Source organism: Gekko japonicus, unplaced genomic scaffold, assembly GCF_001447785.1.
Source record: "Gekko japonicus isolate JY-2015 unplaced genomic scaffold, Gekko_japonicus_V1.1 scaffold1592, whole genome shotgun sequence".
In the NCBI taxonomy this organism is placed as follows: domain Eukaryota; kingdom Metazoa; phylum Chordata; class Lepidosauria; order Squamata; family Gekkonidae; genus Gekko; species Gekko japonicus.
Genome location: NW_015175406.1, coordinates 78,130 through 96,456, shown reverse-complemented (window position 1 = coordinate 96,456; position 18,327 = coordinate 78,130). Strand labels below are relative to the sequence as shown.

Sequence of the window (18,327 nt, the reverse complement as noted above, 5' to 3'; positions counted from 1 at the left end):
ACCTATCTATCTGGAAATAGCAAATCAAGTGACACAGAACCCAGAAGCTTGCAATTTTAACAGGAACCTACCCTTGTTAAAGAGCATAGCAAGAGTCTAATAGCGCCTTAAAGACTAACCAAATGTTTGGCAGGGTAGGAGCTTTCGTGAGTCACGGCTCACTTCTTAAGACCCCCCCCCCCCCCCAGCTCCTACCCTGCCGCAAACCTGGTTAGTCTTTAAGGTGCTCCTGGACTCCTGCTCTTTTCTACAGCAACAGAAAGACTAATACGGCTACCCATCTTGGTCGACGTTAAAGAGAGCAGCTGGACCTCCTATCAGAATCTGCGGTAATGAGAATAAAAGCCAACCGGCTACATGCGCAGTTTCTTCCCGCCTTCCGAGTGCGCTTTTCACGCACCTGCCCTCTGCCTCACCTGCCGGCAAAGCCCGGCAACGAGAACCGCCTCTCCCGCTGCAAAATGCAAAATAACTATGCAAACAGCTGCCTAGCTCAAAAGGACAGGAAGGAACCTTTATTTTCTTTTCCTTCCCACGCGGCCGCTCTGGGACGCAACACTCGGTTGCTTCAACCCCTTCATAGCCATCGAGCATCAAGTGGTCTGACTGCAGAGGGTTAGGTGGGGTTCACTCTGTTGCAGCAAACCAAAAGACAGAGGAGCGTTGTGGCGCCCTGAAAACTCACCGCTTTTAAATTCAAGCGTGAGGGGCTCTCGGCTTTGAAAGAGGTTCAGAGTGAACAGACATCTGTCATCAGGAGAAAGGGAAGCCGGCAACTGCACTCTGCCACGTTAAGCCAGAACAAAAGCTTGTTTGGCTTCAGAGTGTTACAACGAAAGCATTCTAGTATATAAATTAATATGTGGGTGTTAAATACTGGGTTCAAGACGCATTGCAGTGAAACAGCTTTACTTTATTAAGGGATTTCAGGAACAAGGCTAAAGCGCCAGGGCAATAGCCCTGTTTAAATAGCATGCAAAAACCACACCCAAACATAGCCCACTCCCAAGGATAGTCTATGAACTGCAGGCTGTGGAAGGTCAGTAGTTCAAGACCCGGGTGCTGTGCATGACGGAGTGAGCTCCCGGCTCCAGCTCCAGCTCCTGCCAACCTAGCAGTTCAAAAGCAAGAAATTGCAAGTAGATGAATAGGTCCCATTTCGGTGGGAAGGTAACAGCGTTCCCTGTGCCTTGGTGTTTAGTCATGCCGGCCACATGACCACAGAAACGTCTTCGGACAGTGCTGGCTCTTCGGCTTTGAAACGGAGATGAGCACCGCAACCCTAGAGTCGGACTCGACTGGCTTTCGAGCAAGGGAACCTTTACCTTTACTTTACTTCCTCACTGGTCACCTCTAGAGTCCTGGTGGGCTATTGTTCTGGATCTCCAAGCTCAGCCAGTTTCTGGTAGACAGTCCTGGAATGTTCCAGCCCTAATACATAACAGTGGGTACAGCTTTGTTGTAGGGACAGTTTATGAAACACTTTATATTCTGCCACTGACTAACAGGTTTAACTTGGTGGGTGCACTTAGCCCTTCCATGATGCATACGTTAAGTGCCATTTATGATTCTAACATCGTGAATGTATTCAGGTATTAACTTCGGTTCATTTGTGACCCCTGGTTGGTCTTAGAGGTGCCCCCCTGGACTCAAACTTTGTTCATGGAGACACACGTCTCTGCAGGTCTCTCCTGTAGAAACAGTGCCCTCATACTCACATACATGTGATGCCGGATTACTTGGCCATTTATGATAGGGAAAGCGCTCTTTAGATTAGGCGCCTTTCTCTCCTTTCTTTTTTTTGGTAAACAAATTTTATTTTCTCAGGAATACAACATGTAAAATTAAATCATTTCATTCTATCAATTGTCTACCCCATTCCCAATTCCTCCCCTCCCTCCGGTGGCTTCCCGCAATGCTTCCACCCCTGTTCCAAATACTTCGTATCATCAACTATATCAATTTCTTATCATTACAATCTAAAGATAACATCATTTAACTTAATATTGATCTAAACATATTAAGTTTTGTTTCACATCCCAGTTCTTTTCCAGATATATTTTAAAGTCACTCCATTCTTGAAAAAACACGTCGTCTTCTTTGTTGTTCAATTTCTTCGTAATTTTGTCCATCTCTGCCATGAACAGAACTTTTTGTATCCAGTCCTCAATTTCTGGTACTTTCTCTGTTTTCCAAAATTGTGCATAAATCATTCTCGCTGTTGTGATTAAGTACCAGAATAAAGTCTTTTTAGTTGTATTGACTTCTTCCATTTTCAATCCTAAAAGCAGAATTTCCGGTGCCTTTTTAAAAGAGCATTTCAAAATTTTTTGCATTTCATTGTGGACTTTTGTCCAAAAGTCAACTGCTTTCTCACAAGTCCACCACATGTGGTAAAATGAGCCTTCATGGCTTTTACATTTCCAACACTTATTTGACATATTCTGGTTCATATTTGCAATTTTTTTCGGAGTCATGTACCACCTATACATCATTTTATAACAATTCTCTCTAACATTGGTACAAGGCGATATCTTAATAGAATTTTTCCACAAATATTCCCAGGTTTCAATAGCCACTTCCGTATTCATATTTATCGCCCATTTTATCATTTGCCCTTTTACAGTCTCATCTTCAGTATACCATTTTAGTAACACTTTATACATTTTAGAGATATTTTTTCCCCCTTCACTCTCCCAAATCATTTCAATCTCATTTTTTTCCTCTCTAAAACCATAGTTTCTTTTGTCTGATCTAAAAAGGTCAAAAATCTGCATATATTTCAGCCATTCATAATCATATTCAATTTCATTCTGCTTTTTCATTACCCATTCTGTTCCCACTTTTTTAATTAGATCTTTATATGGCAACCAATCTTTATCTCTATGTCTTGAGTAAGATGTTAACACTTCCACTGGTACAATCCACAATGGTCTTACATCACAAAAGTATTTTTTATACCTCATCCATACCACAAATAGTGCTTTTCTTACCACATGAAGCTTAAAAAAGCTATCCATTTTTGTTTTGTCATACCATAAATATGCATGCCAACCAAATCTACAATCATGGCCTTCTAACCCCAGTAACTTATCATTTTCTAATTTCACCCATTGTTCCATCCAGGTTAGACAGACCGCTTCATAATATAGTCTAAGATTTGGTAGTTGTAGCCCACCTCTGTCTTTGGCATCACAAAGAATTTTCATCTTGATTCGCGGTTTCTTGCCTGCCCAAACAAACTTTGATAGTTCTTGTTGCCACTTAAGTAGCAAATCTGTCTTACTAAGTATTGGTATTGTTTGGAACAGGAACATCAAACGTGGTAGGACATTCATTTTTATAACTGATATTCTTCCCATCAGTGACAAGTTCATTTTGTCCCATTTCTTAAAGTCTTGAGTTAACTTGGTCCATAATTTTTCATAGTTATTCTTATATAAGTCTATATTTCTTGCAGTTAACTCAATACCAAGATATTTCGTCTTTTTTACTACTTCACATTGTACCAGGTCTTGCAGTTCCATTTGTTTTTGTTTCGTCATATTTTTACAAATAAGCTTCGTTTTATTCTTATTCACATAAAATCCGGCCAATTCTCCAAAGTCCTTTATTTTTTGGAATAGTAACGGTAACTTTTCTGTCGGGTTTTGCACAATAAACATTACATCATCGGCAAATGCTCGATATTTATATTTAAGTCCTTTGTGTGTCAATCCCGTTATCTCTTGATCTTGCTGTATTTTTTGTAGAAGTATCTCCAACACCCAGATGAATAATAACGGTGATAGGGGACAACCCTGCCTAGTACCTTTCTGTACCTTGAAGCTATCAGTCAATTCTTTATTTACATTCAATTTAGCTCTTTGTTCAGAATAGATAGCTTCAATACAATTTCTAAAATGTTGTCCCACTTCTATTTTTTCCATCATCTGTAGCATAAACTTCCAATTGAGATTGTCAAATGCCTTTTCAGCATCGACAAATAAAAAAGCTACTTCTTGTTCAGGGTGTTTCTCATAATATTCAATTGCGTCCATTACTATTCTTACATTGTCTCGAATCTGTCTTTTTGGTAAAAAACCAGCTTGGTCTTCTGAGATCGCGCCTTTCTCTCCTTTCGACTGCAGCCTGAATGCCAGCTGGATCTACTTGAATAAATGTAAGCTTACTCTAGTTTTTTCCAATATACTTATTGGGAGATGTATTTACTGCACTCAGTATCATGCTTCTACGACTGGGCAAAACTCTGCTATATTAACCAAATATCCCAATAATTATACCCCATTGAAGTCCCTCCTCCCCAAACCCCACCCTCCCCAAACCCCAATATCTCCAGGTGTTACCCAACCTGGAGCTGGCAACCCTAAGAGAGAGAGGAAAAGCAGAAATGTTAATGTGGCGTGACAAAACCCCAACCAACCATCTCCCCCGGTGAGAATTAGACACACTATTCCCCTTGTTGATGGGGAACAAAAAGCCAGCTGAGAAGAAAAATTTCCCCACTCTGTAGCCTCTTCTGAGGTAAAAAAAAGAAAAGAAAAAGCTGGCAATTTCACAAGGCATCTCTGGTCGCTTTTCCTCCCTCCCTCTCAGCTTCAGCTCCTGAGTGACTTTTGAAAAATACATACAGGATGCTGATGCTGATGGAAGGGTTAAACAAATAGAGCTGTGGTGCCCAGAGAGGCCTATGAATTGTAGAAGGGCCGGTGTCAACGCTCTGGCTTTGTGTCCCTCCTCCCCTTCCCCTCTTTTAGAAAACTGTCCCTTTTCTGGATTTCCCCGTTTTGGAAGATCTGGAGCCTGTTCCCGGGAGTGCGATGGAAAGACCCCAAGGAGGAGGTGAGGTTCAAGGCCTGGAAGCAGAAAATCTGCAAGGGAGGAAGGAGATTTATGGGATGTCACTGCTGGGAGGGTGTGTGTCCATGGGAAAGGTGTATATCTAGCACCTTCAGAGCGGCAGCTACGGGGTGGGGTGGGGTGTGTCAGCCCTAAAATGACAGTCCGTGAAAAAACATAACCCAAAGTAATATACAAGGGTTGCCCTCTGATGAGCCAGCCCTTCACTCCTGTGCCCTTGGCATCAGCTTGTGAATAAATGCCGCCTGCTGATTTTCTATAAAGCATGGGTACCAAGAGCAAGCTAGGATGGTACCCCCTCCCTGCCCAAGTTGGCACCCTTGGGATTCTGCCACTGATTGTTCACAAACAAGAAAAACCTGATCCACTCCCAATGCGAACCACATTGGCTGTTTGAATTGGGTCAGCCCACTGGAGCAGGCGAAGAGGGGCTTGGGGCGTCGCATGCCGAAGGTCTCGGATTCGGTCCTTCACATTTCCTGCTATAGCGGTGGTTGGAAAGGCCCTTCGCAGCCTGTAAGGCCCTGGAGAGCCACGAAGGACAAGACAGGACAAGACTGAGGGTCTTACTTGGCAGAAGCTGCTGGCCATGGCTAGTAAGCCACGTGGCCCTTCTCAAATCCCAGTTCATCCCAGTGACAGCTTGGGAGAACACAAGAACCGCCCTTCTGGATCAGACCAGGGGTCCATCTAGGCCAGCATCCCGTCCCACACAGTGGCCAACCAGTTTCTCTGGACAGCCAACAACAGGACATGGAGGCTGAGGACTTCCCCTGAGGTTGCCTCCCGGCTCTGGGAGTCAGAGGATTAGTGCCTCTGAATGTGGAGGCTCCCCTCAGTCACCGCCCCACCTACCTCACAGGGTGTCTGTTGTGGGGAGGGGAAGGGAAAGGAGTTTGTAAGCTGCTCTGGGAGACTCCTTTGGGTAGTGAAGACCGGGGTATAAATCCAATCTCCTCCTCCTCCTCCTCTTCTTTGCGCAGACTCTGGGTGAACCGGGTTTGATTCCCCATGCCTCCACTTGCAGCTGCTGTGGAGGCATGGGGAATCAAACCCGGTTCACCCAGAGATCTACAGGGGTGCCAGTCACTCTTGCTTTTTAGTGTATTTGAATAGCCGTTTCTGAACAAAATCAGCACATTTTTGTGGCTATTCAGAAACTTGGGCATCTATCAGTTCTATATCTGAGAAGCTCGGGGACGACGTACATTTTATCCTCACTTATTTACTTCACTTATACCCAGTTTTCTCCCCAATGGGAATCATGGTCTGGCCTACCTTATAAAACTGTTGTGAGGATGAATGAGGGGATGTATATGAAGTGCTTTATAAATGCTGAGTATTACGATCATAGCTAAAAGAGAGGAAGTGAGTCTTTGACCCAGGAATGTCTGTTATGGATTTCTGCTTTTTTTCATGGCTGTCCGGGGATTGTTGGCTTGTGTCCAATGGTGCATATCCATGGACAGAAAGATTTCTACAGTTGGAGTGTGACCTGTTTTTGCCTCCTTCTTCTAGCTACAGCCCAAAATGCCCCTAAGCTACTGCTCCATGGGGACATGGACCCCCACACACATCTTTTGGGTAGTGTTTTAAGCTGGTGCTAGAGGGAGAAGACGAGAAAATCAGGCTCCGCGGGTGGAAATCCTTTGTAAAAATTCCTTTATATCCAACCAGTGTTCCCTCTAAGCTTAGTTGGTGTGAGCTAGCTCACAATTTCTTAGCCTCCGGCTCACACATTTTTTGTCTCTGCTCAGGAAGGAGGGCTCCAGAGCAAACTAATTGATGCAGTCACCAAATTGCTTGCTCACAACTTTAATGCCGATAGCTCACAAAGTAGAAGGTTTGCTCACAAGACTCCAAATCTTAGAGGGATCATTGTATCCAACTCTGAAGCTGGATCTCTACAGTTCTTGTCTCAACCACTACAACACCACACTGGCTCTCACCTGTGGGTTATGCTGGTCGCTTTTAGAAGCTTTCAAAAATTGTGAGCAGGGTTTATTTCTCCACGTGGTGAGGTTTTTGGGCATTGTATTTTGTTTTGTTTTGTTTTATCACTAGAGCAAAAAACCACACCAGGAATCAAGGTGGAAAAGCAGGATCGAGAAGAAGATGAATCAGAGGAGGGACCGGAGAGAACCCTTCGTATCATCCAGGTTGAGGCAAGCAGAGGACTTCTGGCCGAAGCCACCACGCATGAAGTTAAACAAGAGCCTCAGGAAGAGTTGCATCACTTCTGGGAAGCCCGAGGACAGGAGCCACCGAAGGACACGGAGATTCCTCAGCGAGGGTGGGAAAGCAGCCCACAGCCGCCTCAGTCCCAGTCTGAGAAGAACGCCAAGGTGTTGAAGTTCTCCTTCAAAGGGTCAGGTGATGGTGAACGATGGCCTTGTGAGGAGTGGGGGACTCCAGTGCCATCCCTCCAGACTGACAGAAGCCAGGATCTATCTGGAAACGTCGCACCGATCGAGACTCCAGTTGACGACACTGTTAGATCAGAGATCTGGCGCCGGCGCTTCAGGTATTTCTGCTACTGGGAGGCCGAGGGACCTCGAGAGGTCTTCAGCCAACTTTGGGAGCTGTGCCGTCAATGGCTGAAGCCTGAGAGACACACCAAGGAGGAGATCTTGGAGCTGCTGATCCTGGAGCAGTTCCTGACCGTCCTGCCAGAGGAAATGCAGAGTTGGGTCAGGAAACGCAGGCCATGGACCTGCAGCCAGGCTGTGACCCTAGCAGAAGATTTTCTGTTGATGTTGAAGGAGTCTGAGAGCCACAAAGAGCAGGTAAGGGGAGCATTTCATCTTGGTTGTCACAACTGGTTCAGAAGGCGGAGCGGATGCTCCTGTGTTTCCTCAGAAACAGAACTGTTTGGGGATGAAATTTGGCACAGATTCCTATTTCAGAATCTCATCATAAATGGGATTGTGGGCAACAGGACAGGACTATGGTATAGGGGTACATCTTCTGTGCTCAAAGCAGGTGTTACCCAGGTTTGAATCCTTGGCATCTGCAGGATCTCTGGTGCTGGGGAAGACCTTTCTGTGCCTGAAATCCTGAGCAGTTGCTGCCAAAAAGAAAACCCAGGAAGCTGCCTTAGACTGAGCCAGACCAGTCCCGTAGCCAGGATGTTGTGGCTTGTGGGGCAATTTTTTTTCTGGTGGGGCTGAAGTTCTCCGTGCAGAAAAAAAAGCTATTGAGCCAATAGAAAGCTGATACCAGGATAGATCTCTAAACTGCAAACTGTCACCCGCTTTAGATGACAGTTCTCAGCTGCTGCAAGTTAATAACTTCTGCCAGCCTAAGCAACCATTCCGATAACAGGCTGGCAGGTGGTGCTGATGACTTCTATAGTCAGGAAAGCTAACACTTAGGCAGAAAAACTCTCTTAAAGGTAACCAGTTTCTTGACACAGACTTAGAAGGGATCCTAGAGGTCACCTACTCCAACCGCCCTGCACAGCGCGGGAATTAGTAAACTACAGCACCCCACTCTGCTTATAGGAGCGCACACCTTTAAAAAAAATTGTTTTAAAATGATTGAAAAAAGCATTTACAGGAGAAATTCTTGTGGGGCTGTGCCTTTAAGAAAGGGGCGGAGCTTCCCAAAGTCCCACTGTAGCTGTGGGACTGAATCAGACATTGGTCCACTGAGGTTGACATTGTCTACTCAGACTGGCAGCAGCTCTCCAGTGTCACAGGCACCTACTGCCTGGTCCTTTTAAGTGAAGATGCCAGGAATTGGACAATGTTCCTTTGTTTTATTGTTTTCCGTGTGAACTGCCTTGAGCAGGTTTGTCTTTATTGATCTTTATTTTCCTTCGACTTCTAGCCCTCCCTCCCCCACAAGTGGGCTCAGGGTGGGTTATGACGATACAATAAATAACATCACCCAATATTTTAAAATAATATAACAATTAATTAAAACCCAGGAACAACAACATCAATTAATATACCAGCAGCGACCACCAATGGCACCGTTTGGAGAGAAGGCATACAAACCGAAATAAATACTCAGGTGAGCCAGTGGCCTGAGGTAGGATCATGTGAGGACTACTGTGGGTCTGGGTGCGCCTTTAGCTCAGTGGTACAGCACCCCTGGGTATAAGAAAATAGGTTCACTGTAAGGGTGCCAGCAGCCTAGCCTGGACAGCCCAGCCTAGCTGGATCTTGTCACATCTCAGAAGCTAAGCAGGGTCGGCCCCTGGTTAGTATTTGGATGGGAGACCTCTGAGGAATACCTTCCAGGGTCATGACCTGGAGCCAGGCAACGGCAAACCACCTCTGCACGTTTCTTGCCTTGGAAACCTTACGGGGTTGCCATGAGTCAGCTGTGACTTGACAGCAGAAAGGGTTGCCATCCTCCCAAGGGGGCGCCTGGAGATCTTCTGCTAGACAGTAGAGGTCAGTGCCCCGAAGAAAACAGTTGCTTTAGTGGATGAGTTGTAGGGCATTGTACTCCGGTGAGGTCCCTCCTCAAACTCCATTCTCCACAGCCTCCCCTCCTAAACTCTCCAGAAATTTCCCAACCCAGAGTTGGCAACCCAGTTCTGGATAATTTGGTGCAGCATCACTACGCCGCTAAGCCTGCAATCACATTTCTTTGATGTATTGTGTCCAGTGTTCCCTCTAAGCTGAGTGAGTGTGATCTAGCTCACAGTTTTTTAGCCTCCAGCTCACACATTTTTGCCTTGGCTCAGGAAGGATGGATCCAGAGCAAACTAATTCATGCAGCAGCCAAATCGCTCGCTCATGACTTTAATGCCAGTAGCTCACAAAGTAGAATTTTTGCTCACAAGACTCCACAGCTTAGAGGGAACATTGATTGTGTCTGATATTTCAAGCTCTGTTTCAGATTTCTGAACCCCAGTCCTATTACGTTGCTTTTCAGTGAGAAAGACAGACAGTAAATAAAGTAAATAAGACGCAGGTTTCATTGTGTGTATGTGCTAACAAAATTTGTGACAGGGTATGCGTTTTCATGAGTCACTGATCACTTCTTCAGCTACAGCTAGAATGTGAGTCCATCTGTCCTTCTAACTGGAGAGCAGAGTGATGTTGTGGTTTCTAATGTCACTCAAAAAGCGGTGAGGGAAGGTTTTAACCTTCTAGGACCTTCAGCTGCTGACCTAAGAGTAGCAGTTCTCTTACAAAGTAATTTCAGAGGGAAATTAGAACAAGAGACTGCTGAATTGCAACTGACAATGAAGCTCAAGATGATGCATCCTCCTGGACTGAATCAAGACCTAGGTTTCCTGTCGCATTACCAAGTGCTGATTTTTCTCCATGCCTACTACCCCCCTCTGCATATCACACCTAATCCAATCATGGCCACTGTTGTCATTCACCTGCAATTGTCATTCAGCATCTGAAACCACTCCAAGGTATAAGGACAGATGGACTCACGTTCCAACTGTATCTGAAGAAGTGAGCAGTGACTCATGAAAGCTTGTCCCCTGCCACATATTTGGTTAGTCTTTAAGGTGCTAGTGGACCCTTTGCTCTTTTCTACTGCTACAGACAGACAAACACAACTACCTATCTTGATCTGCCTTCATGCCTAAACTGTGCCCTGACCTCTGTTTCAGGCCACAAGGATATCTGGAAGAGATCCACCAGAGATCGTAACGAGTCAGCTTCCCATGGAACCCGGGCAGGGGGACAATGGAGAGACCACCTTTCCTGGTAAGGCTGCCGCAGAGCATCCAGGTCCTTGCAACAGGGCGGGTAATTTTGTTTCCTGATTTTCAGGGTGTGATGGCCATCTCTCGTGTTTCCAATCCCACTCTTTTCCCAAGCAGCTCTGGGTGCCACACACAGTTCCCGCCTTCATTCTTACTGCTTTTGATGGTTGTCTCCTGCTCTGTGTTCTTTTAGTTGTGAGTCACATTGAGCAGGTCTGGAGAGGCAGCATACAAAACTCCTGAATAAATAAATAAACCACACTGGCCTTTCCTCACAGAATCCAGAGAAATGTAGATATGTGGTAGAGGAAAGGTGCTCTCTCTCACACTGTGTCTGAGCCCTCACCAAACTACAGCTCCCAGAATTCCTTGAGAGAAACCAGGCCAGTTAAAATGGTACAAAATCAGAGAGTGGGTGGAGCCTGGGAATCTCCTACAACTGCAGCTGAATCTGAAGAAGTGAGCAGTGACTCCTGAAAGCTCCTCCCCTGCCACAGATGTTATTAGTCTTTAAGGTACCACTGGACTCTTGCTCTTTCCTACTGCTACAGACAGACTAACACGGCTACCCATCTTGAGCTGATCTCCAGCCTACAGAGATCATTTTCCTGGGAGAAAATGGCTACTTTAGATGGCATCAGGGGTCATTTCCTGCAGGAGCGCACAGGAGCAGAGCTCCGGCAGTAAAGAGCCCAGGGGGTGGGCACATGCAACAAGCCCCACCCCCTGCTCCCAGCAGCCCTCAGTCAGAGCAAGAAGCAGCCAGGTAAGTTGCAGAGCCCCCCCGGGCCAAAACAGTCCAGTGGCACCTTTAAGAACAAGTTTTCTTCAGGTACAAGCTCTCCCTCCTCTACGAGGACAGATCGCCACGTCCCCCCCCCCAAATAGCTAGCAATCCAGAACAGTCCAGTGGAGCCTGAGCGGTGGGTGTTGCCTTCTGACACACTTCTGGTGATGTCAGGGGGTGTGGCATATGCAAATGAGTTATGCTAATGAGTTATGCTAATGAGCTCCTGCACCTCTTTTTCTACGAAATGACCCCTGGATGGCATCACATCCCCGCTGAGCTCTCTCCCTTCCCCAAACTCCACACTCCCCAGGCTCCACCTCCAAATGTCCAGGAATTTCCCATCCTGGAGTTGGCAGACTCTATGGTTCTTTTCTGAATGTGTAGGCCAGCTCTTAGTTTGCTGTGTGTGTGTTTGGCAGCTTCCTATTTCCTTTGCTCCAATCACGACTGGATTTCCTAATGACTCTGCGTCTTCCAGCAGGTGACTGGCATGTAATTGTAAAAGAGGAAGAGGCGGATCTTCAGCTGGAAGGCCCGAAAGAAGTGGACACCCCCGGAGAATCACGGGATGATGAAGAAAGGAAATTTTTCAAAGTTCCTGAGCGGGAGCAGATACACAAAAAATTGGCTGGGCCCAAAAATTACCAGGAAAACCATCTCTGGAAGACAACAGAACAAACTTTTCTTTGTGAGGGAGCTGGGAAAGGTTTTCACGGAAGGACCTCCGAGGAGGGAGCATGCAGGCGCAAGAGGAAAAGGGCAGGTGCTGATTGTGGGAAAAGTCTCCGCCAGAGTTTGAACCTTCTAGAGTTTCAGCAAATAGACACAGGGGAAAAAACGTACAAATCCCCCGAATGGGGCAAGAGCTTTAAGCTGAAAGTGCATCTGAATATGCGCGGAAGAACACACGCCAGAGGGAGGCCTTCTCTATGGTCAGACTTTGGGAAAAAGTTCCCTCAGCCGTATGACGTTTCTAGGCCTCAGGAAATCCACGCCAAAGTGAATCAGCACACATGCTCTGAGTGCGGGAGGACTTTCAGCAGGCAATCCCACCTCCTCATACATCAGAGGATGCACACTGGAGAAAAACCCTACACATGCTCAGAGTGTGGGAAAAGCTTCAGTTACAGCTCGGTCCTTACAGAACACGAAAGGATCCACACCGGAGAGAAACCCTACGAGTGTTCAGACTGTGGGCAAAGCTTCAGCCGGAGGTCATACCTCATTCAGCATGAGAGAACCCATACGGGAGTGAAGCCCTACGAATGCACTGAGTGCCAGAAATGTTTCACCCGTCGCAGTGGCCTTCTTCGACATCAGAAACTCCACGTGGCCAAGAGCCCGTGCTGATTCCCAGCGTCTTTTTGCAACTGATGGTCACAAGCATGGGAAAACGTCATATGGTTTTATAAATATGATTGACTGTAAACTCTGTATTTAAGCAAAACACTGTTAAGAACAGAAGAACTGCCTCATAGGCTCAGTCCAGAGATCTAGCTTACGTACCTTGTGAAAGGTCTTTTCCTGTATCTTCTTCCTGTTATGGTGTACTATTGAAGAGATGATGCTCATCCTGGGTTCACATGTTGCATCTCCCATGAGTTCACTAGGGGGCGCAAGGATGCCTTTCTCTCTTGGCCCCGCCACAAAGTCTGCAATTTGTGGATAATAATGCTGACTCAGATCTCAAATAGCCAATCAGAAGTCTTGCTGGGCAAAAGTCCCACCCAGCCCCACCCACTTTCTAAAGAAACACTTGGCGGTTGCCGTGGCGCCCACGGGCACCATGTTGGGGACCCCTGCCTTATGCAAATAGTTCTGAGAACAGGTGGGACTGATCTGTTGACTCTTTTGTGCTCTCCCTGTTGCGGCTGCGGTTCCCAACAGAGCTTCCACGTGGGCAGGTTCTCCCAGATTTTCTCTGCCCCAGGCCCCCGGCAGTGGCCATCACAACCCCCCCCTTCTTTACCAGGTCTTTAATCTTCTTAATAAAAAACTGTAACATTATCATTATATCAACAATATCATTATAATAATAATGAGGGCAGCAGTGGTTGAGGTTGAGGACAGCCGTGGTTTCCATCCTAGCTGGCACCCTTTCCCGCTCCTGCTAGTTCTTATATCTGCCTTGCCCTCTTCTCCCCTGCCCGCGAAGTAGCCAGCAGTCTGAAACTGGATAAATTAGCACACACCATCTGATCTGCTTGAAATGTGTTATTAATGTTTTAATTGTTTTAACTTGGTATGTTTTTATGAATGTTGTACATCGCCCAGAGCCGTGCACTAGCAGGGATTGGGCAATCAACAGATTTAATATATAAATAAATATAACAATCTGTGCGCCAGATTCTCCAAATTCCCACCTTTCATTTTTTTAAAAAGTAAATCTCTTGCCAGCTGGGTGTAGTGGTTAAGAGTGGTGGACTCTAATCTGGGAGAACCGGGTTTGATTTCCCCACTCCTCCACATGCAGCTGCTGGTGTGACCTTGGGTCAGTCACAAGTTCTTTCAGAGCTGTTCTCTCAAGAGAGCTCTCTCAGCCCCACCTACCTCACAGGGTGTCTGTTGTGGGGAGGGGAAGGGAAAGGAGATTGTAAACTGCTCTGAGCTTCCTTCGGGTAGTGAAGGGCGGGATATAAATCTAATCTCTTCTTCTTCTCTTCTTCATTGCAGAGATATGTCTTTCCGCTGATAATCTTTGCAGTGAAAATGGCTAGAGAATTACTTTTTGAAAAACAAAAGCTGGAACATAGAGAATCTGATACAGAGAGTTACATCTCTATACGATATAATGAGAGTCACTTGCATAACCCCTCCCCCCCAAGGCCTCCATGTTAAGGGAAGGAAATGGCTTTGGCAAAGTAGGAGGAAATGGCTGCTTTGCAGACAGAACTATGGAAAGACGTAACAAAGGCAGGGAAAACCCCAGGAGTTGCAAGAATGCACCACAGTACTGTGGGGCAGGGGGAAATTAACACTGAACCTGGACCATAACCCATGTGGAAAGGCTGATGCCAAAGAGGCCCAGAAGCTGGAAAACCCCAGCTCCCTTTACTGTGCTTCGCAGGTCCTAAGGAGCCCCATACACACACACACTGCAGGGAATGGGCCTACATCTGGCACTTACACAAGAAACATATTTCTTCAGAAAAAGGAGGGTGGGCAGTACCTGGATAAATGTATAATTTAAATTGTGTGTTCTATGGTACATATTCAGTGCACGTACGATGTTTATTTTATTTTGTTTTACAGAATTTATATCCTGCCCGTCTGTCAGGTTTATGCCAGGAATTTTGAGGGGTAGGGAATAGGGAAGGGGGGCATTGCTTGATACAACAGCATCTGTTCAGGGCGAAGACCTGGAAGCCATGTTGCCGTGTTGAGTGACACTCTAGGAATTTCCCCAATCTCTATGGCAGGGGTGGCCAAACTGCAGCTTGGGAGCTGCATGTGGCTCTTTCACCCAGTCTAACTTAATGTTAATAAAAAGCAAATTTGCATATTTTTCAATAAAAATGTGTGTAATATTTGTTCAACTTGGAGCTGCGGTGGCTCAAGTGGTTAAGACACTGAACTGCAGGCTGTGGAAGGTCAGTAGTTTAGCAGTTCGAGACCCGGGTGCCGCAAGGTGGACTGAGCTCCCGTCTCTAGTTCCAGCTCCTGCCAACCTAGCAGTTCGAAAGCAAGAAATTGCAAGTAGATAAATAGGTACCACTTCGGTGGGAAGGTAACAGCGTTCCGTGCGCCTTGGTGTTTAGTCATGCCGGCCACATGACCACGGAAATGTCTTCGGACAGCGCTGGCTCTTCGGCTTTGAAACGGAGATGAGCACCGCAACCCTAGAGTCGGATTCGACTGGCTTTCGAGCAAGGGAACCTTTACCTTTACTTTAATATTTGTTCATGTCTTACGACTCTCAGACATCTGACGTTTATTCTCTGTGGCTGTTACATTAAGTAAGTTTGGCCACCCCTCCTCTATGGTAAGTACCACTGAGATTGGGAGAATTCCTAGAGCGTCACTTGACATGGTGATGTCCCATTGAGTGATACCATCTCTCTCTCCATTTTTGCTCTTGCTGCTGCATTGAGTGGTGATAGGAGTGCAGGGACAGGAGGGCAACCTGGCTATCCTAACCTACAAAGAAAAATCATATGTACACTGCACACACACACACACACAAGCTGCATATAGTCCCAGTCTATAACAGAGATGGGACATATGCGTGTACACTTCCTCATCCGGTTAACAACATTATCAGCTAACAAAAATTAGGTTTACAAAATTGGGCATGGAATAGAGAAGTCATTTTCTCCCTTTCTCACAAGATAAGAAGTAGTGGGCACTCAATAAAATTAATGAGCAATAAGATTAGAACAGGTCAAAGGAAGTACTTCTTCACCCAAAGAGTAATTAACACGTGGAATTCACTGCCACAGGAAGTGGTGGCGGCTACAAGCATAGGCCACCAAGAGGGGACTGGATAAACATCTGGAGCAGAGGTCCATGAGTGGCTATTAGCCACAAGGTATAGATGGGACACTCTGCCTGGGGAAGTGATGCTCTGTCTTCTTGGTACTTGGGGGGCAACAGTGGGAGGGCTGCTGGAGTCCTGGCCCCACTGGTGGACCTCCTGAGGGCACCCGGGTTTTGGTCACTGTGTGACACAGAGTGTTGGACTGGATGAGTCATTGGCCTGATCCAACATGGCTTCTCTTATGTTCTTAATCACATGTCCCATTAACAGAGGTATGGAAGTGGGCAGCTGAAGCTTTTCCTGGCCTGGAGGTAAACAAACCTCCCATGAAGCTCTATAAGACCTTTTCTACACTGCTTATTCATTTTTGGAGCCATGGATTCTCCATCTTTCCCTGCCATCACCTTGATACCCGGCCTTCTGTTGTGATGGTTGCCCATAGTAACGAGGCCTGCAGCGTTCTGGAAGCCTCCAAGCCTTGACAGTTTCCTCTTTGGCTGAGCTCCGGGGCTGTTGTGAGCATCCTCTCACTCTGCACGTGGACTACCTTGCAAAGCATCAAGTTCAAGAGAACTCGGTTCCTAACGAAAGTTACCCCGTCTCTGCTCAGTGAATCTCTGTCCAGCAGGTTGCTGATCCCCACGGCCAGCCCACCCCAGCAGCAGCCCCTGTGCCTTTTGACAGCCGCAAGACAGAGAGAACTTCATCTGGTGAAGAGGGCTGCCGCCTACTTGTAATTATAATACTTAGTACTACAGACATATTTTCTCTGTCATGGGCCGGAAAACGTGCGCGGGGGGGGGGAGTGCGGCTATTTGCGCCGTCGCAGTCTGATGCGCTATTATGTGATCAGACACAATGGCAGCTTCCCCGCAGCAAAGAGGACGACGGGTTTGTGGAGAGGAGGGACCTTCACAGGGTACAGCGCCATGGAGTCCACCCTCCAAACAGGCCATTTTCTCCAGGGGAACTGATCTCTGAAGTCTGGAGATAAGTTGTAATTCCAGGAATCGCCAGACCCCACCTAGAGGTTGGCAACCCGAGGGGCAGCACACATCAGTCTGCCCTCTTCCATTTTAGTTTCACAACAACCCTGCGGGGGTAGGGCAGGCTGAGAAAGGGAAGTGCTGTGGCTTGGTACTAGAGCCTCTGTTTGGCGCACAGAAGGGCCCCAGGTTCAGTCCCCAGCATCTCCAGTTAAAAGGATCGTGTTCAGGTTAGTGTAGTGATGCAGACTGACTGGACCAAGGTTGCCCAGTGAGGCTCACACAGAGAGAGAACTTGAACCTGGGACTCCTACATCCTAGCCTGACACTGTATATGCTGCATATATGTCGTTGGGGTTGTTCAGTTTACATATCATGGGTAGCAGTGAGGCACCTTAAAAAACTCTGCTCCTCAGAGGCCTTGGCTTTACAGTGAGAAAAGACCAACTCGTCCAAATGATACCTGCTTCATTAAGTGCAGGAAGATTAGAGACCATCCCCTTGTTTAATCCATTCAGAAACGGCAGACGCTTGCTTTGGGAGTCTTTGGCAGGCAGGCAGCCCATTTTCGGAGTTTTTTCATGGATCACAACAGCTCTCTGTGCCTCCAAGCAAGCTGCAATCTGGCTTTGCCTTTTGGAAAGGGCGGTTTGTTCTTCCACCCTGGAAAAGACAGCATCGGATAATATAACAGCAATGATCTTACAAGGGCCTTGTCCATTTGCTTTTGTTCTTCCCCCTCACTTTTTTGTTGTTCAGTCGCACAAATTCCACGTATTAATCACTCTGTGTAAAGTAGTATTTCCTTTTGCTTGTCCTGAACCTACTGCCCACCAGCTCCATTGGGTGCCTTTGAGTTCTAATCCGCTTTGAAAGCTGTTTATTCCTGTGGCCACCACGACATTCCCTGGCAGCGAATTCTGCATTTTAATCACATTTTGATCATATTCCACATGTTGGTTGGATTGTTTCCAGTTCCAGTGCTTTTTGTGTGTGGGGGTGTGCGTGTGTAAACAAACATAAACAACAGCAACGCAAATGGTGTCAGCATTCATCTATAAGGTTGTACCGATTTCCACCGGTCCCCTCAGGACCTGGAAGAGCCCCGAAAAAAGGTGCTGGTACCCAGGGTTGTCAGCCACCAGGCAGTGACTGAGGATCTCCTGGAATGACAACTGATCTCCAGGCTACAGAAATCAATTCTCCTGGAGAAAAGGACTGCTTTGAAAGGTGGACTTGATGCTGAGGCTCCTCCCCTTCCCAAACTCTGCTCTCCCCAGGCTCCACCCCCCCAATCTTCGGGAATTTCCCGACCTAGAGCTGGCAACCCTATGTACTTGCAGGGGTCATTTCCTGCAGGAGCGCACAGGAGCGGAGCTCCGGCAGTAAAGAGCCCAGGGGGCGGGCACATGCAACAAGCCCCACCCCCTGCTCCCAGCAGCCCTCAGTCAGAGCAAGAAGCAGCCAGGTAAGTTGCAGAACTCCCCCTGCACCCCCCCAGTCCAAAACAGTCCAGTGGCACCTTTAAGAC

General features: G+C 46.8%; 1 protein-coding gene across 1 annotated transcript; it reads left to right on the top strand.

Annotated features, from left to right (window-relative positions):
- The first annotated feature begins 332 nt into the window (after positions 1-332).
- LOC107122604 (zinc finger and SCAN domain-containing protein 31-like) lies at positions 333-12,683 on the top strand. Its single transcript, XM_015425716.1, has 5 exons — positions 333-476; positions 4,758-4,842; positions 6,925-7,646; positions 10,448-10,544; positions 11,815-12,683. Exons 1-5 carry the CDS (start codon positions 333-335, stop codon positions 12,681-12,683), a joined length of 1,917 nt encoding a protein of 638 aa, XP_015281202.1.
- The last annotated feature ends 5,644 nt before the right edge of the window (positions 12,684-18,327 follow it).